At 36.5% G+C, this 27,996-nt stretch overlaps 1 protein-coding gene across 1 annotated transcript in view; it reads left to right on the top strand.

Moving 5' to 3' along the window:
• LOC134792673 (uncharacterized) overlaps nucleotides 1-27,996 on the top strand; it is an 88,290-nt gene that overhangs the window by 8,614 nt on the left and 51,680 nt on the right. The window contains exons 2-3 of the mRNA XM_063763936.1: nucleotides 12,139-14,867; nucleotides 15,456-15,556. Coding sequence (XP_063620006.1) covers nucleotides 12,175-14,867; nucleotides 15,456-15,556 — 2,794 coding nt within the window. The 5' untranslated portion in view covers nucleotides 12,139-12,174. The remainder of the gene's footprint in view (nucleotides 1-12,138; nucleotides 14,868-15,455; nucleotides 15,557-27,996) is intronic.

Below are 27,996 nucleotides of genomic sequence, written 5' to 3'. Positions count from 1 at the left end.
GCGTGCTATAGACTGTTCGAGCATTAGTAAGAAATGCTCTTTAAAAAATACGACGGCAAAAAAATGCATTTATATTTACACTAATGTGCCGACAAACATGGTACGGACTGCGCCAAGAAGGTTGGATCGTGTGTTCTTAGGTCCAGTCGAGGTCTATGATATGTTTACACTTTTGCACCTTACTCCTTTGTAATAAGGCGAAAAGTGTAAACATATTTTTAACGTCGACTGTACCTACAGAAAGTACGTTCATTGTTGTCGTGTAAGGCAATCCAACGTAGGTAAATCCTTATCGAATCGCACCAAAGTCATGGTATGCTTCAAAATTTGGCTTGGCACCGACTTCAAACATATGAGTTGGTAACGCATAGACATAAAAATGGATAATATTTTATTTCATCCTTTTTGAAGTCGGTTTCATTTTTTTTGTAAAAAGTTTTTATTTACTATCTAACATCCACGTGGGATCTTGGGATGGATTATTACTATCATTAGAGATTTCCTTATTAGATAATGTTGATTTATAGATTTATGTAATATTATGTTTATTGCAGGTGAAAGTAGCGTCAGTAAATTGACAGTATTAACATATTGGAAGTTCGATCTTGATGGGTTACGGCCCTTTGTATTTTATGCGTTTCTCCGATTTAGAGAAATTTCTAAGATTATCTAATATATTATATATTTTTTAGTTAGGTACCTACTTATTGTTATTCAATTTAGTTATATACAGTTATCTCAGTTATCTGTAATGTAAGTAATGTTAACTAAAATTAGTAAAAAGTTCTCGGCTTAAATAAATATAATAGGGTATTTTCCTACTAGTCAAATCAGTTACTTTTTTAGAACTGTCAAAACGATTTGCTAATATGGAATTTATATGAAACATTAGGTACATCGTGACGTCACGGTCAACTCACCTACCTACTTTTTATATTTCTATCCGATTTATTAAATAGAACTTGTGTTTAAAAATAACTTCTATGTACTTATCTGTGTTTTTCTAATAATTATCTGGTGCTTTATTTCATGCATGGTGTAAAATAATTTATTTTAAATACAGTATAATAATACCCTATTATCATAAAACTACTAAACACAAAATTAATTTATTATTTCCAGGAGGCATATGCACAGGTACGTCTATAAACTATCGATTTTTTATAACGTGCAATTTCCGTGACGCATGATTCCTCATTTGCTCCAGTATAAAAACAGCCCTACATAGACGCGCCCTCATTGGGAAAATAAACGCAGACCCGTCAATGCCACACCGGGCCCTTTGCCCTAGGTTAGGGAAATATTTTTATATAAAAAGCATCTCCTCATAGAATAATATTAAAAACTAAGATTGTATAGCGTCATGTTTTCATGCTAATATTGTACTGTAAACTGCACTCCTCTGTTCTCTTCTATCATCTTTTTACTCCTTCTGTCTCTTTCTCGCTCCTTTCATACTTGGCAGTGTCGCGGCCTGAAGGACGGCCTGATCCCACTCATACCACAAACTGTAACTGGCCCCAGGCGCGGCCAAACAGTGTAAGCCATGTAAAAAAAAAATGTAACTTATATGACTTGTATTGTATGATACAAGTCATACAACCAAAAGGGAAGTAGGTAGATGCAGCTCTGTAATTGCCCTATCACTTACATACACGGGGTACCTACGCTGCGCTCTATATAGGTACGAAAGACGTAATGTCATTGTTGTTACAAGATTACCGTAAAATGTGGCGAGAATCTAGAAAAATCTCTATCGTAACTACAACAATTATATTCTCTTCCAGCAACATTCTTGTCATCATTACATTAGGATTCTTCAGAGTCACGATTGTTACTATTTTACTACCTTGCTTTATAGTTTTCTAAATTGTTTTTAATACATGCTATTAGTTTAAAAGCATCGAAATTACATAGATTGTGTTTAGCTGTCGATCGTGCTATGTCGAATTGTAGGCTGTATATAATTTTTCTTCGAGTGAATTAAGATCTCTCATTTGTGTTTACACTCCGTACTTTCTTTCGATTATTTAGAGTGGTCTATTTGTTTTCACTTTCTTAGCCGTAGTTCATTAACTTTCGAATTATCTTTCAATCTGGTCCTGTCCCGTCCTTATCAAGATGGCAACTTTGAATACTGATCGCGTTCATTATAGATTTGACACTAACAAGCTCCATCTGTCTAATCAACATACTAGCTAGGTATCTATTTTTCTCTCTTCTAAAATTTAACAGGTATCCTCTTGTCCGTGGAGTATTTTCCATTTATCCCTCTCGTATGCCATATCCTTGACCTCTTGATACGACACGACACCAGATTTTTCTTTTATTTGGTCTACATAGCTCAGTCTTGGTTGGTTATCTATTTTTGATTGAAGATAATCTGTAACATTATCGACCCAGGAAATACTATTCCACATCTCAGTCTTGAAGTAAACGTAGCAAAAATGTTGAGTTCCTTGTATTAAAATTATGGTTTTTTGCAGCAGTTACCACTTCTAATAAGAGTGGGTAAAATAAATTATAAGATTTACCTAAATGTTTTCTCAATTGATATGTGCGTAATCGCGCCCAATGATTTTAGTGTCTAATAACTTAGTTCGGAAATCGCATTGCATTTTGCCTTTGACATGGATGAGAGTGTATTTTCTTTGAGCTACTTAAGCTTGTCAGTAAATCAAGGTGTATAAATATTCGCACTAATAGACACTTATCGCCGACTCACGACTGTTTGCAGCAGTAATTAGGGTCATTTTCTAAGGCGTACGGTCAAATAGCTTATATTATTGTCATTTGTAATTCCAAACACATGCATAGCATACTAAGTGTTCATTCTCCCTCTGCCATAAAGAGTTGTACACAAAAGAATTATTAGCATACACAAGAAGTTATTACTTCTCGTTTTTGTAGGCATAAGTAATTAAGTGGTCAAGTGTGAAAGTGTTTTTTGACATGCATATTAACATTGTTGACCTATATAGATTTAGATAATTGGTGTTTTTATATTTTAGTAGAACACGTAGTTATTTTTAGACTATGATAATTATCTAAAATTACACTCTTAAATTCTTCGTTGTAAACTAACCTTGACACAATAGGGATGTCTCCTGTATTTAAAATAAGATCAGAATCAGATAAAGAAAAACATAGATCGCAGTTATTTTTAATAGTACATTACTACAGTACAGAGGCCGGGACGAAAGGGGTTGCCGGCCGAAGACATATAGACGGCCGAGCGAAGCGAAGCCGGATAGGTCTGAGCGCGGGCAACCCCATTTCCCGCCGAGGTATGTATAGTGCTTTTCTTACACATGCAATGAAATAAATAAAATAAAAAATCCACGAAATCCAAGTTTTATTTATAGAAAAAACTAAAAGTAAACTACACCCAAAATATAACCAACACGTACCTATATCCATGGTATAATAATATACTCCGCCTGGTACTCCATTCCGAGATTCGCGTATGACCTAACTGACACGCGCCTACGTCATCATGCTGTTTACAGGTTCTCAAACTTTGAAATGTGGGAGAATTTTAACCAACGGTGAAAATTATTTTAACGGCATTAATTTTAAGTTATTCATGTAGAAACATAGTAAAATAAAACAAATCTAATGTATTAAATTAAACTTTATTTATCTATACAAGACAAACGTTTAAAAAACTAATTCACAGTTACACATTAATTACCAAGCTTACGACGTGAAAAGTTTGGAAAACACTGTGACTGCTGACACTGAGCGAGAGAAGGAAATAACAATTAACACGCGTTCGACGAGGATGACGGTCAGGGCATGAAGTTATCTAGATCCGAATTGTCAAATGTGCACAGCGCTATCCTGTGTTGCCAGTAGTATAAACAGAATTACCCGAAAGTCTGAAATTTCTTTCGTGAATCGGAAGATATTGCTAACGAGTAATTAAAAATGACGTGTTATTGTAAAATTTAAGCTAAAATACATATAAATGAAAATTATAAAATTATAAAGAAATATTTTAACTTATTAACCATAGGTATAATGTACCCATGTAACATGTTATGTTGAAATAAAGTGGCAATGTTATTGTGACGTAGGCCCGTGTCACTCTGGGAATGGAAGACCATGTTTTATTAGACCATGCCTATATCATTATCACGCGTATGTTTTACACGAGTCGTGTATTTTTACTACCCGTATATTTTCATGTATCTTTGATTTTTTTCGCCTTGTATCCGTCTGACTGTCGTTTTCGTCATATAAGTTTACATAGTCTTTCATGTTCATATCATGTTTCACATACATCGTTGCTTTATGCATGGAGTAAATAAGTATAATTTCCACAGTGTTGACGAATTTGACGTTCATTTAAAATATGCCACAAAACTGTTTCTAATAAACTGTAAGCCATTTTTCTTAGTTTCTCAAATAATAAAATTGCCATAAGCAACCATATACATATATACTTCGTCTTTGACTTGGCGGCAGAGGCAGCAAGTTATTAAAATCAATTCTGCTTACGCTGCCAATTCCAACACCTACGATTACAATTATTATTAATTTCATTATTTCGTCGGAACTCATATTAAAGTCAAAAAATCAACAACGCACCATAAATCCAATAAAACAGAATGAATATTTTTCAACTTTACCTCCATAACAATTTAAAAAATATAACTACGCGTGTTTGAGTAGACCTTTTTACCGCTAACGTTTAGATGAAATATTTCAAAATGTTTTTATTTGTGTAGTTAAATTTATAATTTAAAATTATAAAATTATAGAATGTATTATTTATTAAGTTCATGTTGTTTTTATACAAATAAAACTGCAAATTATAGCAAACATTGTTTTTTGTTTTTTTTTATATGCGTAGTGGCAGTGTCATTACGAACCATAAAGCAAATACTGCCTCTAGTTTTTTTTTATGGATGAATGCCACGATGCTGTGTCACAAATATCTGTGAAATGAAAATTAAAAAAGAGGACTTTGCCGGCCTAGGCCTGCAAGATGTGTATGAAATTCCATTAACGACCTTTTGTCCTAGCCGCACCTGAAACGTCATACTTCGCAGCCTATTATAAGGAACATAACATCAATATTTCATTGCATGTTTGAGAAAATACTATTTCTATTTAGTAAATCGGATATAAATACATATAAAAAGTAGGTAAGGTGACCGTGACGTCACTATATTAGTTTTCATATAAATTCCATACTAGCAAATAGTTTTGACAGTTCTAAAAAAGAAACTGATTTGACTAGTAGGAGAATACCCTATTAAACTGTTGGTACCAATATTATATTCATGAATCATAATTATTTGCATTGAAAAAGAAAACAAAAAATGAATCAGTCTATAATTACATAGATTGAAGTTCTTACATATCTTAGTGCAGTTGAACTTCTTGATTTTTTAGGGCACGAAATGTAGATGTCTTGTTTTCTTTATTTCTTTAGTAAGTATTCTTATTCTACGCCAACTGTGATCTCTGTCAACCTGAACCATTCGATCATTGACTAAATCATCGCATCCAAATCATTAACCGGCTCAATTGGATCAATCAAACCCGTGGTTTGATCATCATTATCATCAATTACAACAAATAATGTTCTTCTTTCATCAGTCCAACGGTCAATACCGTTACCAGTACAGTTATGAACTGACCAAGCTTCACTTTGCACGTTTAGGGAATTTCTCGGCCTTCGGAAATCGCTGTTTGAATTTAGAATGTGGTCTTTGTTGGCCATATGGGTTTGTGTGTCAGTTTGTGGGCTTTCTTCTATTGAAGCGGGTTGTTGAGTTGTTTATCAGCAAAGTTTATGTACTATTGTACTATTTTTACATTTTCATCTCAGTTACTACTTAATATACAGTGGATATAATCAGGGGAGTCTTTTCCACCTTTAGCCATCATACACTGTGAAGTTGGTCACACAACTTACGCAGAATACATATTCAAGATTCTTGGCCTGTGGTGTTTAACAATTAAAAGTAGATTGTTGGGTTTTTTTCTGTGGGGATATATAATTTGTTTCATTTATTGTGGTTTAAAGTTAATATTTTCATTGTTTACAGTTTTGCTCGCAACGATTTTCAATCTAGCTCTAATATGTTCATGTTTACTCGTAGGTACAGTTTTATTTCCTTAAAATGAGTTAACTATCATTTGCGTCCGCCTTCCGACTTGCTTTCGGAAGTTAATTCTTGTTGAGGTTAAACTTGTTAGTTTATGATGTTAATTATATGAGTGTGATAACTGTGATACATCAATGTTAAACCTTCATTGTGTTGCTAGAGGATTTCCTAGAGCGATTTGGTTACACATATTTAACAAATGCTGTTTTATTTATTTAGTCTATTTTTATTTAGGTATGGGATCAAATGAATGGGAATGAAATGGTATTTATTTGCAGATTTCCTAGTTTTAACTTATTTTTATGAGGCTTTCGAAAGATGATAATAATTCCTATTTTATTGCAGGAAGGTACATGTTTCATACCATTTTTGAATCTGCATAATATGCTCAATAGTTTGATGTTATTAGATCATTACTCTATTAGTAATTTTTTTTCACGACAGGTGGTCAAAGTCGAAATTAATGTTTCGCTGTGAATTTAATTCAAGATTAAACCAGTACTTTTTTGCATTTTACATTGTTTATCGATAAAATACCTATTCTGTTATCTTAATTAACTATTCATGATGCCGTACACATAAAAAAATTAACTCCGAGACCTTTCCGAGTGCACACTGGCACTAACAATGTTAAAAACGGTCAAAATTCATGAAAAACCTTAATTTGGCAATAACTCAAAAACCGTGCCACTTTTACTGGGGTCATGTTAAGTTGGTTTGGGTCCTCTTGGCCTGGTCTACCTCCAGTGTCACTGTGACGTATCACTTATGGGACACCCTGTAGATGTTATATGGGTATGTATCTAAGTATGTATTTATCTTCTATACATATAAGTACATATCTATATCGTATCCTACTACCTACCCATATTATAAGCTTTGCTTAGTTTGGTTTGGGGCTAGGTCGATCTGTGAAAGATTGGCCCCTAATATTTACATATTTATGTAATCCCTTTTTGGCTATATTTGGCGTGATATGGTAATGTTGAGAAAGTTTATGATGTTTTTCCATGGTCAACCGCACTCACCACAGTCAGATTGGCGTACTCGTACCTAGTGTGGCACTTTGTCGCATTCCTAACATCGTAACAATCGAAGAAGTCGGTCGCACCTAAGTGTGCCGGCATTACATATTGTATTGTAAGATGTAATGTTATGTTTTGCTTTCTGTCACGTACGGACTTTCTAGAGTTTTGCGTGAGCCTGAAGCGACGGCGCCCATTTCGCGTAATGTTGAGCGGAAATCAGCGCACGCGCATGCCACAGAACAAAAAGACTCAGATGTGTCTGGAAGCGATCGGTTTTTAGCGATAAGACCGCCTGTTGTTACGTCTTGACCTGATCAAACTTTAGGTCTAATCACGTGGTGTCAAATTCGAATAGGAAACTAACTAGATCTCTCTTTAAATCCGCTGTAAGAGAGTGATAGCAGGCGTGGCTCACTCCGCGATTTCGTCGCTTTGCTACAGGTAGCTAAAAGTACATCCGTTCCACACCAATTTTGGTGGCTAGCCATAAGCCGCGCGTGGCGCTGTCGCCACCTAGCGGCCATATCTGTTCTGATCGTAACAGACCCGCTTTGTTAGAGAGTGAGTCTTCTGTACCTAGTACTATTATTTATTCTGTGGTGATAGGCAGCATTGATTTGGTATTATATATAAATTTAATTTAAATACCATTATTATAACGTTTATAAACAAAAATATAACGTAGTAGCTACGTGTAGGTACAACCTTTTGAGAATTTTTTCAGGGCAGTTCAAATAAATCCAATAATTACAACTATCCATAACTTTTTATGTTTTCCATCTTTAATACTAGCTTTCAATGTATTATTATTTTAATGTGCAAATCTAGAGGCGTTTCTCCTTATTGAGTGTTCTTTCTGTGTGCTGTTACTCTGTGCTCATGCTTCGTTGTGCAACGGTGTTACATTTATAAACACTGGACACATTTGGTACGATATTTGTATAGTAATGTTTATTTTATTTATGTAGTATTACGTATCGTTGTGTATAATTTTATTAAAAGGAAACAGAACTCCGGAAAGGTATACCGACTTTACTTTCTTTGTTGTGTAATATAATAAACATCCGTATTGGAAATATTTATAATTAATAATATGTATAAGTAATAAACTAATAATCTAATATGTATGTAATACAAAAACTTCCTCGATGTAATATTCATCAAAAGAAACATACATCTACTTTAGTGCACTCGTCAGAACAATACTCGTTAAACTAATCCCAAGAATTAGGCAAGATTGTTTTTACGATAAATAATATTAAAATAATAAAAAATACAAAACAAAAGAAAGTTAAATGAAGCATGCAATATTTTTCCAATTGTAAGAAGTAGGTACTTGTTGCATTAGAAAAAAAATAGAAGTCAAAATAATTATTACAGTACAATCTTACATCTATATTGAATATTCTAAGGTAAATGTCACTTTAATAGTTATTAAATCTTTAATCAAAATTTACTTATGGACCTAATCAAAATGTACTTATTCATGACCATTTGTCAAATCTAATAAACCGTTGATAGTCGTTTCTCCCTATCCGTCAAATTGACATTTCTATTTCGTAGTTGTAAATAGTTGCTTAGTTTTATGATATGAGGGTCAGTCGATTAATTCAATTAATAATTCAAATTTATATTGATTATAAACAACATGGCCAGTTAATTAACAGGTCCACTATGGCTATTTCCCCCATTAAACACCTGACAGTGTCCCAGTGAAAGCAGATCACGATTGACCCCACTTGCACTCTTGCGCATACACTCACGAAGCTACCACGTCACGTACGACCTGAGGGCTGGTGGCATTCTTGGGAAATAGAGCTGTGGAAGTCCCTTTCTAACATAAGCTGTCAAAAAGTGACATCCGCTTGTTTTACATGTTACAATCTTTTGATAAACGGGCCCCTGGGCTAGTACCATCGCCCGCACTGTTAACTGTACATCGGTGGACCTTATGGGTTTTGTAATAAGGTCCACCAATGTACAGTTGCTGTTTGTACTAGTAGATGCTTTCCCGAGGAATGTAGGGTTCGTATCCCCACGCTGCGCTCTGATGCCGAAGTGGGCAAAGATAACCATGGTCAGCCGCATTCAAGGGAAGCCATGTACTGTCAAGCTGATACAACTTGACAGATACTCAGATGTAACCACAGTTGAAACTCGTACACAACCATGGAGTGTGGCCCCATGAGTTGATCCACCCGTATCCTTTTTTAAAGACTATTAGGTGTAGAACAAAACTGAAACGAACGAAAGGAAATGGAGGTCTTGAGCCTGCAGTGGGGGACACAATAGTACATTTATCGTAATAAGAATGTAATAGCTAGGGCTTCCAATACCGGGATCCCGGGATCCCGTCTTTTTAAACGTATTTTTCAATACCGGTATTTTTAAATGCAATACCGGGATCCCGGTATTTTCAAAAACAAGGAAAATTTGCAGTATAAACCATTTATATCCATTAGAATGGTCATATTCGGCTGTATTAAGGGGCTACCCAAAGTTTTCATCGATTTTTGGCAAGTTTTGAATCGTATCTCCTTTTTTTACACTACAGATATAATTATAAGACAAACGGTTATCGGTTCTTATCTCCGTTTTTGTCTACCGGATTTTGAAAGAAATGAATACTTATTTTTAAATGAATTTTTTAAACATTGTCTAATAAAACAGTTATTTCGTATCTAGTTTGCTGTGAAGGATCTGACATGTACGAAATCAACATATGTATTTGGGTTCGTCTTTTACGTTTCAAAAAACGTGTCGAGGTTTTAATTTTAAACTAATTAAAACAAAAGTTATGGCCAGAAAACCAGTTTTTTAGCCTAAAATTGTTCAACTTTGATGCCAAATATCTCGAAGACAAGACTTTGAAATAAATATGGGATACTATATTGCTTAAAGCCGTTGCTTTACGATAAGCTACAAAAACATTAGAAAACTAAGGGATTCAGATCGAAGGTTATTGGCGTAGGGGAGCCCCTTAAGAAGCTTACTATACGTCAGAGGCATCTAACTTGCATCTAGCCCTTATTTTATTATTGAAATAAGATCGTTGCCTGAACGTCAGATAAATATTTGGTGGTTGGTGATGGATGGAATCCTGACAGTGAGATTAATATAGTTAGTTCTTTACATTTTATCAAAAAATTTAAAGAAAAGAGCAAGGAACAAGGAACTGTAGTAAGTATGGCAAACTACTTTAGGCGGAAATTAGAAAAAAAATGGCTGGTGGGTTGTTGGACTAAAAATTTGACTGGTGAAGTCAACAAGTTGGATAAAATTATTGCCAATCTGGAGTGTGAAATAAAATTAATGCAGATGGCGACATTGATTTATTGTTCTAAAAGCTTTTAGGACATATCTGGTGTTACAATAACCCTTTTTAATTCCCCTTTTTAATAAAACTAAAAAAAAATTAAACGATTCATATTCAATACCGGGATCCCGGGATCCCGGTATTGATGAAGACAGTTTCGGTATTAATACCGGTATTGTGAGAAGTCCGGTATTTGGAAGCCCTACTCCTAAGGCCCAGCCATACGAATTCAAAATCCAAAATTTGCCACTGAAATTTGAACCTACAGTGTAGGAAATAGAGTTGATGTTGCGTTGTTTGAAAATTGAACGAAACAATGCAAAAGCGACTCTGTTCCAATTGAATGTGATTGAAATTTCATCGAACTGAAGAAGTTCTATAGGTAGGATCTTGGGCCATAGGAGGATAAGGAAGAGTCAACAATGTGAAGGTACTGGTACTAAGAGTAAAAGGTGCTGCATAATATTATGCAATAAAATCGAAAGTAATATGACTGCAGTTTGATCTAGATTTTAATGTAGGTACATTTTACAATACCTAACTTAAAATTACCTATGCCTTAAAGCGTTGTAGATAATTCGATTAGAAAAATCTACTTTTATCTAAGACAAAGCGTTTTTATAGGCAAAGATTTTACTTTATCACTTGCAAATTCTCAACTTTTAGATTTTAGCACTGAGCCATGAAGTACTTAATGTATTTTAACGTACTTGTGAAGCGTATTCGGTTCAACTTATATTCTTCGATCGAACTACTAAAATAAGCGAAAATATTCAAAACGAGCTTTTAGCGTTCATTAATAACCAACTCAGTTGCTATTTGTAAATAATTTCATGATGTAATAAATCGATCTAAACATTTGAAAGTTTATCAATACATAAGATTGAAGTGTTATACATATACGAGTATGGCCATAATGTGATAATCATGCCATTCATGCCGTGTCTTTTATTATTTGTTTTATATATTGTGTTACATTTCGTGCTGCACAAGATCATGGCCCCGACGGAAGACCAGCGCTAGCCCAGCCAGGCTAGCATCATGCTGAGTCGGGACCATTTTGTGACTTATATGTTAAGTTATGTTACGTGTTATATTCTTCTTTTATTTTGCCTCGAATAGACGCTCTCTATTCTATTCTCTCCAACATATCGTCATGCAAGAAATCGCGCGTCTCCACACTGCTTTGTTTCCTATTCCTACATATGTTTTCTTTATGCTTTATCACGCGTCACAGAATGTATGTTATTATCATTCAAATAAGCTTGGAAGTAATTAAATGCAACTAATAAAATAACACAATAGACCACAATAAAAGGACTGGAATTTTCCAAACGACAATTTTGCAAGCCCTATAAAAACACCAACATAATGTACAACACGGTACAAGAGTACAAGCTCTATCGTAATCGCGATCTCGTGGGAACGTCAGAGACAATAATACCAGCAATCCCAACGTCAGTCTGTCCGTTACTGTGGAAACTTATCTGCCTATAAGAACGCGTACTTTCGCTCGCAATCAACGATCTGTTTCCACACATAAAGTAGGTTTATTGGCGACAGTTATCTTTCAACATTCACATTTTATAATTGTGAGGATTTTACCTCAATCGACAATAAAATGAAAGTAGTTACAACTGTGTTCTTTAAATTTTTATTTTTGTTGTTTCAGATGGCGTAGAAAAGCAGTCAGAGACATCCATCACAAATGTTATTGAACGGTCTAATGGAAGGGGAACCTTTACCCAAGACCAACTTGATACCGTCGATCAAGCTCGAAAAGGGACACAGGACCATAAGTGATTTGATGAACTTCATCCTACCGGACACAAGCATGGCGATAAAGGACAACCAAAAAACTGACAAATGCGTATACTCCGTGCCCGTCCAGCCGCCGATCTCCGAAAGAATGAAGTCCATCAATGACGCAAAGCAGGCGTTCTTAAACTCCACAATAAACTCGCAAACGATGCCGCCTAAAAAAGCAATCAAGAAAGAAGAGGTTACATTACATTATGCTCAGATTGCAATCACAACAGAAAGCGAGGATTCGAGAAGCACCGGCGGAGGCAAAGATTTCAAGCAAACTGTCAATCAGTTCAAAATGAGGGAAACTGTTCCACCAAAAGACATATCTCCGAATATCAAAAAACTCATGGAACAACAGCAAAGGAAAGTGAGCTTTAAAATTAAAAACGCTGGGAGCTCTTATCGACGTGCTCCTGTTGCGAAGACGGTAACTATCACAAGCAGCAAAGTTACGGAATTAACAAAGAAGTTTAATGATCTAGTGGTTGATGAACCGATCAGAGGGACGAAAAAACCATTGACTAAAACAATAGATGTGCAAGCGGCCCGATGTTCTGCAAGCAATAGCTCTACACCGTCTTCAACACTTTCAAGTCCGAATATAAAAATAGTAGTGCGTCAACGAAGAGGCTCAAGAAAACGAAATAGTAGACGAAGGTGTTCAAGTATGGATTCCATTGACAAACACGTTTCTGATACTTCTTCAGCCAGAATGCGTATAATCCGCTCAAAATCCGATAACACCAAAATACCAAAATCGCCTAAGAAAAGATTAAAGTACTCCAATTCTAGTGAACAGAGCGGCTCTGATTCCGTAGATGGGTCTCCCAAAAAAACAAGCAGTAAAGATGTCGAACCCCCTAAAGAAAGAAAACCAACGGAAAGCAACGTAGTTAAAAATGTTATTAAGAAATTTGAATGCGAAATCATTGCGCAAACCAATTCAACTAATAACACACTAAAAAGACCACCTGCGAAACCCCAAAAACCTTTACCCATGCCTAAAGAGAAACCAAAAGTACCTGAAAAGAAATCAACTTTAGTTTTAACGAAAAATATTGTGGTAAAGGACGGTGTTCCTAAAATAAAGACTATAAAACCGGCTCCTTCGGAACTGCCTCCAAAACCATTAAACGTGAAAACACCTATCGCTGAAAATCTCAAAAGAAAAGAATCTCTTTATGATAAAAATAAGTATAAAACTAACTACATACATTCCGAAAAACTGCCTTTAAAGATTGTTGAAATAATTCAAGAGGATATCAGCGAGAGTTCTATGACATCGATTAATCCGGAACCAGAGAGTGTAGCGTCGCCTGAGAGTAAAGTGGAAGAAAAAGTGCAAGTTGTTAATAATAGTATAACTCCTAACGAATCATTTCTTTGGCGGCGGAAAAGTAGCATACTTTGTTCGGATTCTGAAAAATCTGTGTCAGAAAGCCCGTACAGTTTTTATAGCTGCAGTCTTAATGAAACTGCGGAATCATGTCCGGAAGTTTTCATATCTACTGAAGAATCTCCTAATAGTGTAGTAACTATTTCGCAAACAAACGAAGAGACTGGAACTGATCCTACTAATGAGTCTAATTCAGACTTTGAAAGTAACTTAGTTGAGGCTTATAACAAAGAAATATTAGTCGGATTTACGTCGAAACCTAAAAAAGACGACGTTGTTGAAGACGACTATGAAATCTTAGAACCAAGAGACACTGAAAACGTAGTCATAATACCTGTTAGAACGCTGGATAGAGTTTCAAAAATAAACTGTCCTCTACCTGAAATTCCTAAAGAAGAGCCGATAGAAAAGAAAAAAGATGACTCGGGAGAAAATATTTATCAATGCCTTTTAGAAATGAGATCGCATCCTGAAGGAGACGAGAGTAGTTTGCATAGTTACGAGCTGTGCGATTCGCAGTTAGAAGAGAGAACTAGAGGCGATGGAGACAGTGACGACGGTTATGAATACTGCAAGTCGCCAATCAAACCCTACTGTGTTACCTCCAGTTCCGGAATACAAATAGCTGAAAATTACCAGCCCTACCAACCTAAAGCTAGCAAAAACTACGAAGTCTCCAAATCTGTGAGCGGCGCATCGACCGTCAGTTACGAAAAGATCGGCTCCGACAGAATATACGAGCGAATCCCCGCGAGAGCTCCCAAGTCTAAAGAAAGCAGTCCCACGGATAGGAAAAGACATTCCTACGCCTCCGACTACACGACCTACAACGATTCTGAGAACATCTACGATACAATCAAGCACGCTGACGCGAATTCCCTATCGCATTGCTATGAAAGCATCCCGAACAGCCCAAGTATGGTGAAACTGAGAAATAATCTTAGGAAACAATTAGCTTCTACTGTTCATAAGCGGTTGTCGTTCGATAATATGTCCAATATAAGTCAGTCGACGATTTCGAGTGAGCAGAAGACTAATAGTATATACGGGCAGAGATCTGTGATCAGTTACAATGGTCAGGAAGTCGCTTTTCAAGTACCGAGTAGCGAGACAAGTGTCAGTGACAGGAGCGATCGCAGTGACGACTGGGTCGACGTGTCAGACGAGGAGAGAACCGATGAACAGAAGATCATTATGTAAGTATTATCCTAGTCAAACTCAAATGTCAAGTTCATAACCTGACCTTATCAAAATTAGATTTTGTAATGGTCTGCGGGATTATCTAGTTATAATTCAATAGCGTCTGGTGGCTTTCAAAGGCAAATGTCGCTTGATGAACATGTCCTCTCACACATAAACCCTGTCCTATTAATATACAAAATACCTCGGGATTTCCTGCACCTTAACTTTCGAATAATCCATACATAATCATACAACACGTTAAAAAGCGTAGTCCCCAAGTCATCTGTCAGATTTATTGAATAATAAAATTACGTCACTGTTCCACAAAAATGTGCAAGAATAATATATGACGCTCATAAGAGTCATATTCAAACACTCTAAACCTGCAATTACTTCCCAAAGAGAAATGTAAACACTCTTATCAGAGCGAGATATACCTGAGCGACCGGCTCAGTACCACAACAGTTCTCGAATTAGGTCTACATTATTTTAGCACTACTTACATATCCCAACATTAGAAAAACTCAACCATCCATATTAAAAAGCCTAGCGGAGGGGCTGGTGACCGCATATCATTAATTCTTAATGAACGTTTATTGCAGTGTGCGAGAGAGAAGTCGCGGGAGAAAGAGTCCAATCAGCTGGTCCCAGAAGGTGCGGCATCAGTGGCAGAAGACGCCTATAGAGACTGAGAACGACCAAGGTAAAATGCATGTTTTTTTAAACACGTATAATTTATCCATCTCACAAACGTTAAAAGTCAACAGTTTAATAAAGTTAGGATTGGATATTAAACTCGCTCAGCTAATCACACTGAACTTTAAAAATTATAATGATTAATACAGTCGCTTGAACTCGTCTGTGAGATGTACCAATTAAAAAACGTTTATGTTCAAAGCAATTACATATATTTGTAGGGGCCTAGGTGGTACATACCTTGTATTGTACCTTTACTACGCGATGTCGGTTAGTGCAAAACTGGAGTAATGTTTTCATACGCGTAGCGCCATCTGTTAGCATGCTGCCGTACTACGATGTAACTGCACGCATACTAATCGATGCGTTGTTCACGAGTACCGCTAGATGTCGTTACGGTAACCAAATAGGATTGCATATTTTACCTGAACCATTTATCGTAGGGCCAAAAAGAATAGATAGTATAGAGGGGTCCTGTCATTGTAAATTTTGTAGTCACTGTAAATTTACTGCCATCTATCGACACACGACTAAAACTCAAAATGAAAACGCATAAAGTTATCAAAAAATGTATATATATGGATAAATGATTTTATTATTTTTATATCATTTTGATCCATGTTCATTCACTGATATCTATGTGTTAAAATTGTTAAATATGAAACGGTGTCGTCACGCCATCTAGCTGAGGATAGGCTAAAGGTGTGTGCGACATCTATTCGAGAATGACTTTTACTTGAATTCCGAGGCACGTTTTTTTCCTTAGACTTTATACGTCTTATACGAAGTTACATATGTCTTTGGTAGGGCTAAGTGTAGGATTACGGCAGGTTTTTGATCAACTAGGGCTAGATTCTCGGCTTCCTAAGCCACCTGGTACGATTTCACAATGGAATGCTTTTACGGTTTAGACACAAGTTGCACAAGCTTCTGTGACAGGCATCCTACGCTTGCATTGTCGCTGCATACAAATTACTGGAAATTATACAGTTTCTCAGAACATTTACATGTGATTAAATTTTAGTTGAAAGCTATAAAAATCTAATTAGTGATTAGTGCACAATATACCATTTAGCACTTTATTGTGGTGATGTTTTATGGCGCGAACTAATAAAATTGTGACTACAATTGGGTTTGGTACCGTATTCTCACCGTATTGCCACGGTTTTATTTAAACTGTAAATAAGCCATTTTTATACATGCATAGGTACTTATTTGAAACTGTTGACCCGGTCATTTATGTATAATGACCGGCCGTTTTACTTTTTTTTTTACGCAAAGTCGGGCATTTGAAGTTTACGGCTTTGTAACCCTGGTTGTATTTACATTTACCTACGCAAAGTATTTGAACCATCTGTATACCTACCATAATAATGACTTATTATCATTTAATTTTTCTAAAATCGGCTTAGGTACTACATATTTCGAAGTCTGTCTGTCGCAACAAGTTCAGGGCCCGCCGTGGGCGCCGCTAATTGTTGCCGGATTCCTGCGCGCGCGCACCACAACGCACAACAGACAATGCATTGTGCAAATCTAGATAGACCGTGAACAACGACGAGTCAAAATATACATACATCTGACCGGATTTCTCCATCCGGAACAGTTAAAGACACTGTAATAAGATGACATAATTAAAGACTATTTGAAAGCCCTCCAACGTTTAGTTATGAATGTTATGATTTTATGAAGTAATAAGTCCGTTTTTAGGGTTCCGTACCCAAAGGGTAAAACGGGACCCTATTACTAAGACTCCGCTGTCCGTACGTTCGTCCGTCCGTCCGTCCGTCTGTCACCAGGCTGTATCTCACGAACCGTGATAGTTGCCGCTATAACAACAAATACTAAAAACAGAATAAAATAAAGATTTAAGTGGGGCTCCCATACAACAAACGTGATTTTTGACCGAAGTTAAGCAACGTCGGGCGGGGTCAGTACTTGGATGGGTGACCGTTTTTATAGATAATGGTACGGAACCCTTCGTATGCGAGTCCGACTCGCACTTGGCCGGTTTTTAATATTCGTTAAATACCTGGATACAGTTTAATTTTGGATTTCACGGGCCTTTAAATTTTAATTTAATAATAAATAAATTAATAATAAAAAAACGGGCAGTTTAATTATTATTAACTATTTTGCATTTGTGTGTTTGCGACATGATTTTTATAGGGATGTTTTTACTAAGAAAGGACTAGCTGTATTCACCGCTGTGACTCGCCTACAAACATTACAAGTAGCGATCCACATTGCAATTGTTTCGTTTACCTACACGCATTGAGGAAGGAAGCAAACATCAAATTATGCTTATTTGTTTTAACTCGGATGAGCAAGTTTCTGCGATAACTACGAACGTCGTTACAGATTTAGGAGATCACGGTGATAGGTAGATTAGGTAGTTATAGTTATTTCATCATTGTGATCAATGGTGCTAAGACAACATTAAAACAACCAAGAGCAAAAAGAGAGCTCACTGAGCCCTCCTTTTATTTACGTTATTTTTTCTGGATTTAGTTATGTCACGTTAAGAAGACTCAAAATATGGAACAAACAGACTGATAAGGTGGTTTTGTAAGTAATGCCTGTAGATTTAGACGTACTTTACAGTGAGACTAGTAAGAGACTCTTTTCCCGTATTGGGCCCTTTATTGTGCACACTCTCGCCACTCTACCTTGTCTACATGTGTCTACTGAGTCCAGATCGTCCTGCCATTTTGGATTCATTCTGTAGATAGCTTTCCTTAATCTGGACTGCCTCATTTCAGCTTGATGAAGTGGGGAAAGGAGCAGAGAAAGACGTCAGTTAAACACGGCGTTATAATATGTGACGAGATAGGTTGGCTAAACAATCCCCACTTCGCATTTCTAATATTATTAGGTACAGATATCTAATCAAAAGGTTGGTGAAATGTGTGCCTGTAATAACTCTTCTAATCTCCCCTCAGAATGCTGTTGATAACTTTGGCTGAACTATCGATCTGATAGCCGCTGACCCACTTCGATACCAGGCCCACATAACTCCGTCGCACATTCTTGTTCGGAAACAGCAGTATAATGTTTGTTTTAACGGAAATTGTAATAAAACCGTGAGAAATTTGTTTATATTAGCACGGAGACAGTTTTGTTTCTCTTTAATTCAAACGCTTAAATAATTAAGTGCACGTGTATACTGCAACTAAATACGAGTATGTATACATGTTTGTTTTGTAACTTTGGTCGAATTATAAACGGACGTAGTTTATCAAAAAAAGCATCCATGCTCAAAATTGTGGCATTGAAATTAATTAATGACTTATATTTAAGACAGACAGTTAAAAAAATTGCGGGTTGTCCAACCCTTTTCCCTAAATTATGTCCAAAGTATTATCTGTGTTTTTTAGGGATAGCAAAAAGCAACACCAACCAAAATGTATCAAACAGCCAAAATATTTTCGAGATATCGGGGTATGGTCCCATAGTAAAAGTTGCTCAGTATAATCCCAAAACCTCCCTGGCAACGTGAATGCAGTTATTTTTTAGCCATCCTGTATATTATTTTACCGTTGGATTAATTCAAAATCAAGTCTTAAAAACTGTAAAACTTATGTAGAGCTAAAGTAAAAATAAAATAGGCAGGTACCTGTAGATTTATTTATTCATCTTTATATTACAAAAGTTTGTATTCAGGATGTAGAATGTCGTGCTGTGTGGCGCATTTCGCGTCCACGTAATAAGATATCTTTGGCAGTAAACCGTACATAAAAGGGTCGATGTGGATAATTAAAGTTGTAACTTTTTCAATTATACTACTCTACTAAAAGTTCCGCATAAAATACATAAGGAAAACCCATCACCACCGCAAGTACCCAAACATATAATTAATGTTTCATTGGTATGCAAGGAAGTGAAGAGCATATAGTTACCCGACGAAAGTAAAAGCAAAAAGCAATAAAGAGTTGGTTTTACACACGTACACTCTTAATGTCCATTTAGTACACACATGCAAACGTAAATGAAGTATCTTGCATATATTATACGCTATGAGGACATATGCAAACATCTTCCTGATTTTGTACACCTTCCTTATCTTTTTCTGTCATATGATTGTTTTTAATTAATAATTATAGATAATTAAGCGATTTTATTAAACCTTACACTTGATTTATTATTCACACAACTATTTATTTTGTTACATTTTGAAACACAAGCACCTATAGATATGGTGTATTTCAAATAAGGTAGTCACCAGTCCGCTATCCCACACTAATCTCCATTGCAAAACCTCACAAATTATAACCACGAAACATTGGTATCAAACTCCAAATGTAGCTTTCAGTAAATTAATTAGGGTCCATTGTAACTAATTATTAAGACAATGGTAGCATTAGCGATTGTGCATCGCTAGTGGAGTGGACTTCCTTATTGGGCCGAAGACTCGGGCACTCGCGCATTAAATGGGTTATTAACTATTGTGCTTAAACAAATTACGCATGGCACAGAGAGTTTCAAATGAGTATGAAAGAGCTGCTTGAAATTGTATGGAATAGATAATGAGCTCTTCATAAGTACGTGTAAATATATCTGCTGCTAACTCTACACGTGGGACAAATTTGGTAGTAATAATAGTTATAGGTCTTATTAATCTTATTATGTTCGAATAGTAAGTTATAGGTGTGTATGTCAATTCCCTATCTTCATTTTCCTTTGTTTAAACCCATTGAAGTGTGTCAGAATTATGAAGGTAACTTTCATAGTGATCAGATTTTAATCCGTAAAAATTTAATATGATGTAGGCATAATAGTAACGCTCAGTGGCGGATTTGCCCTATGGCCCAGTACATTTAATTAGGGGCGGCAAATTGTGACATAAAATTCACTGATGATAACAAGAAATGACTTAAAATGTAGGTAGTCAATACCTATGATGGGTGCTGCGTAAGGGACGGCAATACGGCCTGGGGCCTAGGGCGGCAAAGACTGCAAATAACTATTTACATGTACCTGACATGTACAGATACTGAGAACATTTGGTGTGAATTCATTGTGATGTGAATTATTTCCAGCATTGACATAAGATTTTGTATTGCCTGGGGTGTGTTGAATGTTTAGCAATACCACAGTTCCACCTGCGTGTAAGTTTTTTCAATAATTTCGAATTATAAAATGTGTTCTCTCTCGCTCTACACGATGCGACGGCAGGGCGGTAAACTTACCTGCAATAATAGCTAACACCAAGAAGAGCGCGAAAATACCTGACAGTCTTACTGGAACCACAATATGCCATAAAAACTTGCACGCAGATGGAACTGTGGTATTGCTAAACTTTCACCACACCCCAGGCAATATAAAATCTTATGTCAATGCCGGAAATAATTCACAATGAATTCACATCAAATGTTCTCAGTATCTGTACATGTCAGGTACATGTAGGTATTTGCTCTTGAAAATTCAATTGCATTTGGTCATGTAGGTCTCGGTCGCGGCTTTCGAATTGGTGTTTCTACGCTAAATTGACGAGAAAAATGCTCCAATCATTCTCGGTCGAATGGAATGTCAACAGGCTGTGATGGTAAAAAAATGCTTAAATGACCACTGTTAGACCCTATTTCGTAGCAGTAAGGTTTATCTACAAATAGTCGAATTGTTTAACGATAGTACGTTTGAGGCATTCGTGGATTCCGTTTTGTTACGTATCGATTTGTTCAAGTGAACACCTGAGTTTTTAACTTAAAGACGTTGCAGTAAAGGCTATTTGAAAATGTGTTCTTTGGAACTAATCAAGGTCGAGATAGAGCGTGGGATGGAAAATAAATTGAAATTTTATTTGTTTGTTTTGACATGCGAATTCCGAACTACATTCTAATAAGACAAATAAAGGTTGTTATCTGTGACTAAAATAAGTAATAGAAATCCTACTCAACCATTTACTAATGTGCGCACTGTGCAGGTCTTACAATACAATAACAATACTATGCCTTTGTGGGTAATAAAACAATGGACATGGGTTTCAATATATAAAAGTTAAACATCGGGTGATCTAATAACTCAAGCAAGAGTGATTTTAATTTCTGTTTCAGACCCATTTTGTATCTGGTCACAGTGACAGTCAATATGAAAGTCGCTAGGGACCTCATACCAACTCATACTAATGTCACACACTTTGACAAAGTACGAAAGGGGCAAGAAATTAAATTCTTTGAGTGTACAGCTAGTACGACTAAGGCTTTTAACATCATAATTAGTATTTAATCTTTATCTTTATGGATCTTCAAAGACGATTAACTAAGATTGGATCTTAGCCCCCGCATAATTTTAAAATACCTAGTCTTCGATTAATCCAAAGATGACCTATGCAATTAATTCCACATGTAACCTGTCTTGCCATTTCCATAGACGGTCACAACTGTAATAATTATCTTCTAATTAGTGATGTACCGACTATTGATTTGGCCGACTAGCCGACTAGCCGACTAATCGGCGCTCGAATGGCCGATTAGTCGGCCGACTAGTCGGCTAGTCGGCCAGATCATTAGTTTCGTATAAGTTCAGGTGAAAAACAATAGTTTTGCTCCTTTGGTTGCGCTATTCATAATAATTTAGCTAGGCTAAAAGGTGTTCTCTACAGTTCAAAGACCTATCACAAGAATCCTCGTTAAATTTCTGTCTTTAGTTCTTTTATTTTGCGATCCTGAGCAGACCGTCAGTACAGCTTGTAGGAGGTATTTCGAATGCTCTATTTCCCGTACGTAGTCGCCAGTTAAGAACCTCTCCCCTGTGGTCAGCGTCTTTACGAGCAACGTGCCCTGACTAAGTCTCAAAATTTTGCAATAACATTAATAGTCCCTCGTTCCTCATAGCTCCACCATTAAAAAAACAAAAAAAAAATATCGAACTTGCACATGAAATTACACAACAATCAGTTGAGGAAAATACCAGCCCAGCAACATACGATAACGATCAAACGGTCAATTATATGAACCATAGACTAGGAGGAATCCTCTAGACGGAGTTTAGAGCACTTATTTCATGAAACCGATGCTGCCAAAAATACGGGGGTGCGGGGGACGAGGTCAGCGAGTTCCCGTACCGTGATTGGTTCGTTCAAAGACACGGACGTCACACAAAGACACTTTCGATTCGAAAATGGAGTAAAACAACCGTATTTGTGGCAGAGGGGGTAGAGCTACTATGCTCAGTTTGGAGGATGTCTTGTCTGTGATATCAACAAAAGTTTTCGTATGCACTCTAAATAGGTATTTTAGTAAAATAAACATTGTTTTATGTTTATTTTCGTAAATATTAACTGTCGAATTCTTTTTTTTTTCTGTTTTTCTTTCACTAATAAAGTGCCGACTAATCGGCCATTTTTGCCGACTAGTCGCCGACTAATCGCCGACTACAAATGTGGCCGGATAGTCGGCTTTCCCGACTAGTCGGTACATCCCTACTTCTAATGATATCATTACTATTTGTGACTCATTTCATGCTCTATTCGCTATGTTTAGAGCAGATTTAATAAATCACTTTGACTATGAAATCTTGATGTCAAATTGTAGTAGACTGGCCTCGACTGAATCATATTTTATATTCAATGCCAAAATAAAACACTGCTCTGAATAAAAATGGAGTATCTACCTTTAAGTTCAGTGCAAACTAAAGCACCCATACAACCATTTCCAGTCGCCGTTACGACGCGGTGTTGACACATCTTGTGTCGACACCGTCTGTTTCGGTCACAATTCCAGTCGCAGAGTCGTCGCCGTGTCGACACAGTTACCAGAAATGGGGAAGGGTCGACACATGACACAAAGTGACATAAAGTGTGGTCGCCGTGTGCACACATTGTTTCGGGTTTGCGACTACTTTATGCCAAAATCATTCGTTCATTCGTTCATTTTGTTCCTGTCAAATGGAAACTGTCAGATGGAAAAATACTTCAATAAAAATAAGTGACATTAATACGCCATCTCTAAAACGGATTACAAGACGTAATTATATATTGTTTGCATTTATATTACAATAGGACTTAAATTATTATGGGGAATTAAACCGCTCGAGTGATTTGATAAACTAAGTGTAATATAATCAACGCGCCACCACATTGTTTTAGTTTAGCCGGAAATGAAATTGTTTACTTCTCAGTGCCTGTGTTCATAACTATATTATTTGAAGCATTTTTAGTACTTCGATGCGTATACTATACTTAAATAACAGAAATAACGCTTTACATACTACGAAACTTGTTAATTATGATGTATAAATATGGTTTAAGGCTGAGAAATATTGCAGTCACAAAGTAGTTGCAATGTTTCGACTTTGTGTCGACTCTGTGTTGACACATGACACGCGCTGTCAAAAGTAATAACAAAGTTACTGGTATGTTACTGGATTTGCAAAATGGCTCCTGGTGTTGATTTGTTTTCAGATATTCTCAAAGTGTAAAAATGCCGTGGTCAGAGATGGGCATTAATCGATTAACTGTTTATTCGACTAATTAATGGAATAAAAAAAGTTAATTCTCAAATTTTAATCGCGATTAGTTTAGTCGACCTAACATAGATTGAAATTGAATTAATCTGAATATTAATCGAATAAATTATCGATTAAATCTCGATTGAAAGTTGACAGGGGGCCATTTTTGTACGTAAAAATAATAGAAATGTCTTGCATGCAGATGGTAGCAAAACACTTTGTCATAAAAGTCGAGATGGGTGTCGATATATAGGTTTTAGGGAGTGCCGATTTCGAAAATAATGACCATTTTGGAATCCGAAATGGCGGCCATGCACTGTGTCATAAAAGTCGTCATGGATGTCGTTTTATACGTTTTAGGGGGCCCCAATTTTGAAAATAATGACCATTTTGGAATCCAAAATGGCGGCCATGCACTATGCCATAAAAGTCGTCATGGGTGTCGTTTTATAGGTTTTAGGGGGCGCAGATTTCGAAAATGATGACCATTTTGGATTCCAAGATGGCGGCCATGCACTATGTCATAAAAGTCGTCATGGATGTCGTTTTATAGGTTTTAGGGGGCCCCAATTTTGAAAATGATGACCATTTTGGAATCCAAAATGGCGGCCATGCACTATGCCATAAAAGTCGTCATGGGTGTCGTTTTATAGGTTTTAGGGGGCGCAGATTTCGAAAATGATGACCATTTTGGATTCCAAGATGGCGGCCATGCACTATGTCATAAAAGTCGTCATGGATGTCGTTTTATAGGTTTTAGGGGGCCCCGATTTAGAAAATGATGACCATTTTGAAATCCAAAATGGCGGCCATGCACTATGTCATAAAAGTCGTCATGGGTGTCGTTTTATAGGTTTTGGGGGGCGCAGATTTCGAAAATGATGACCATTTTGGATTCCAAGATGGCGGCCATGCACTATGTCATAAAAGTCGTCATGGATGTCGTTTTATAGGTTTTAGGGGGCCCCGATTTAGAAAATGATGACCATTTTGAAATCCAAAATGGCGGCCATGCACTATGTCATAAAAGTCGTCATGGGTGTCGTTTTATAGGTTTTGGGGGGCGCAGATTTAGAAAATGATAACCATTTTGGATTCCAAAATGGCGGCCATGCACTATGTCATAAAAGTCGTCATGGGTGTCGTTTTATAGGTTTTAGGGGGCGCAGATTTCGAAAATGATGACCATTTTGGATTCCAAGATGGCGGCCATGCACTATGTCATAAAAGTCGTCATGTATGTCGTTTTATAGGTTTTAGGGGGCCGCGCTTTCGAAAATGATGACCATTTTGGAATCCAAAATGGCGGCCATGCACTATGTCATAAAAGTCGTCATGGGTGTCGTTTTATAGGTTTTGGGGGGCGCAGATTTCGAAAATGATAACATTTTCAATTTCAAAATGGCGGCAATGCACTATGTCATAAAAGTCGTCATGGATATCGTTTTATAGGTTTTAGGGGGCGCAGATTTCGAAAATGATGACTATTTTGGATTCCACTTTTATGACAAAATATGTAGCCGCCATCTTGGATTATAAAATGATTATCGTTTTCGAATTCTGCACTCCCTAAAACCTATAAATCGACATCCGTGACGACGCAAGTTATCTTTATTTTCAGATCTAACAAATTGCTACAGTCACAGAATACAAAGGACAAAAAAGAAGCGAGGAGGTAATGAAACAAGCAAAAATACAGATGATTCCTCGACGCAATTGGGTGATTCTTAAATTGTGTCCAGATTTTTTTTGTCATAAAAGTTTTTATTTTTCACATATTACTCTCACAAGTTCCGTGACATTTCGACCTTGTAATTTTTTAAGTAAATGTTTTTGTTTATCTATGAGGATCTCACTAGAATAGTATAATCAAGGTATGTTTATATTTGATGAATGAAATAGTAACGCAAAAAAAAATATATTTGTGTCTTATATTCCTGCCGAAGACTTTTATTTTACCTTTTCCTTCTACACAAGTTTGGCCAAGTAATAAGAATTTAGGGCTCTCAATTTTATTTTGACTTCTACAACAGTAAAGCTACGAGGCCATGTTTGGTATCGTTTTCGTATAAATTCGCAGTACCAAATTTAGTTAAGGTATCACATTGACACCATTCCGAAGTAAAAACATATAAACTTATTAAAATACTTTCTTTTAAACTCCTCTTCACGCTTAAACTGCTGAACAGTTTTAATTTAAATTTGGTACACATATATTTTGAGTCCCGACTCAAAAATCATCCTTTAAAGGTGTGAAATGAGGTGTAGGGGGGAATTCAGAATTGACTTCTTGAAGTTAATACTGTTTAAGTTTAGGTTTGAAGTCATGTTTTTTCATCATTTTTAACTAAATCAAAGATGTAGACCATCCCAAATTTCATATAAATCGGTTCAGCGGTTATTGATTTCCCGTACAAATTTCCACGCCACTTTTCACACCTTCAAAAAATGATTTTGGTTATAAGATCTATCCTATGTCCTGTTCCGGGACGCAAACTATTTCTATATCAAATTTCAACGAAATCGGTTCAGCGGTTAAGCGTCAAGAAGAGTTTCAAAAAAACCGGCCAAGTGCGAGTCGGACTCGCGTATTAAGGGTTCCGTACATTAAGTCCGACTCGCGTTTGACTGCACATTTCTAATAGGTTTTCCTGTCATCTATAAGTAAAGAACTATTTTGTGTATTCAGACGGACATACATACAGACGCACGAGTGATCCTATAAGGGTTCCGTTTTTTCCTTTTGAGGTACGGAACCCTAAAAAGATTTATTTTTATTTTGTGGAATGGTGTCAATGTGATATCTTAAATGGATTCAGCACCCCAGATTTATACGAAAACGATACCAAACACGGCCTAGCACCTTCACTGATATAGATATATCAAGATAAAATTGAGAGCCCTAAATAAACTTTCAAGAGCGGATATCTCAAAAACTATTCAACATATCGAAAAAATTGATTGAATAAACTTGTAACAAATTAAATTAACTTTCATTTTGTATAAGTGGCCATGTCGCTGAGATGCATAGTTTCCGAGATATAATCGAAAAACGGGAAAATGGGACCTTCAAAGCCCCCTCTCTCCCCCCCGCTCAAGGGCTACGGCCGGGGACTTTTGATATGTTCACCTCCTAACTTGTCAAACCGAGTTACGAAATCAAAAATTGTGTTCCGAGCATTTCCCTCTACAACTTTTGGAGCATTCGTTGCCTGACCTAAGTAGCTTATTGAATTTCTTTAAAAACTTTTCTGTAAAAGGTTGACGGGTGTTGGGGTGTTTATATGGTTTCGGTCGATTATTATCATTTGCATTGCCCATGATGACTTACTAGAATTACGAGCACACGAGACACTAATAGTAGTTTGACAAACCTTGGTTTTCAAGAGGTATTTTATATTGACATTTGCTGTCAGATTTAGTCGCAAACCGCACGCAAAGTGCACACAAATGTGTCGACACCTTGTTACGGAAAAGTGTAGACACGGCGACGACACTTTGTTTCGAAACAATTCTAGACACATTGTGTGGACTCTGTTACGACACATCTGACATTTAGTTACCACTTTGTGATTCTGCGACTGGAATGGTTATATGGGCACTTTAAGTGAACATAAATATACTTAATGTTATATGTAGTAAGGCTCATAAACGTTTACCAACTTATGTCTTCGTATTGTTACTACCTTCCTAAATCCATATAGCTTGCCTTCGTGTCATTATGCACTAGTTTAGTCTTCCGGATCGGTTCGGTAGGAAAACATTACCATCAGGACCGGTTCCTAGATTTCTGGTGAAAGTTCTGTTTCCTCTTTCAAATAGTTCGGTCTTGCATGATGGCATATTTGGTCAAGCGAATTTACCTGGTCAGTTTTTCCGAACAACTACGTAGTTTTACTACTTTTACACAAATTATCACGCTTGTTAACTTTCATAAATACTAGTCTAATTCGGGTGTGGTAACGTAGCCAAGTATGATATTTGATGTGTCATGGCATT

The sequence above is a fragment of the Cydia splendana genome, chromosome 8, assembly GCF_910591565.1.
Source record: "Cydia splendana chromosome 8, ilCydSple1.2, whole genome shotgun sequence".
Lineage (NCBI taxonomy): Eukaryota > Metazoa > Arthropoda > Insecta > Lepidoptera > Tortricidae > Cydia > Cydia splendana.
The sequence above is the reverse complement of the archived record's forward strand: the minus strand, read 5'-3'. Positions and strand labels throughout refer to the sequence as shown.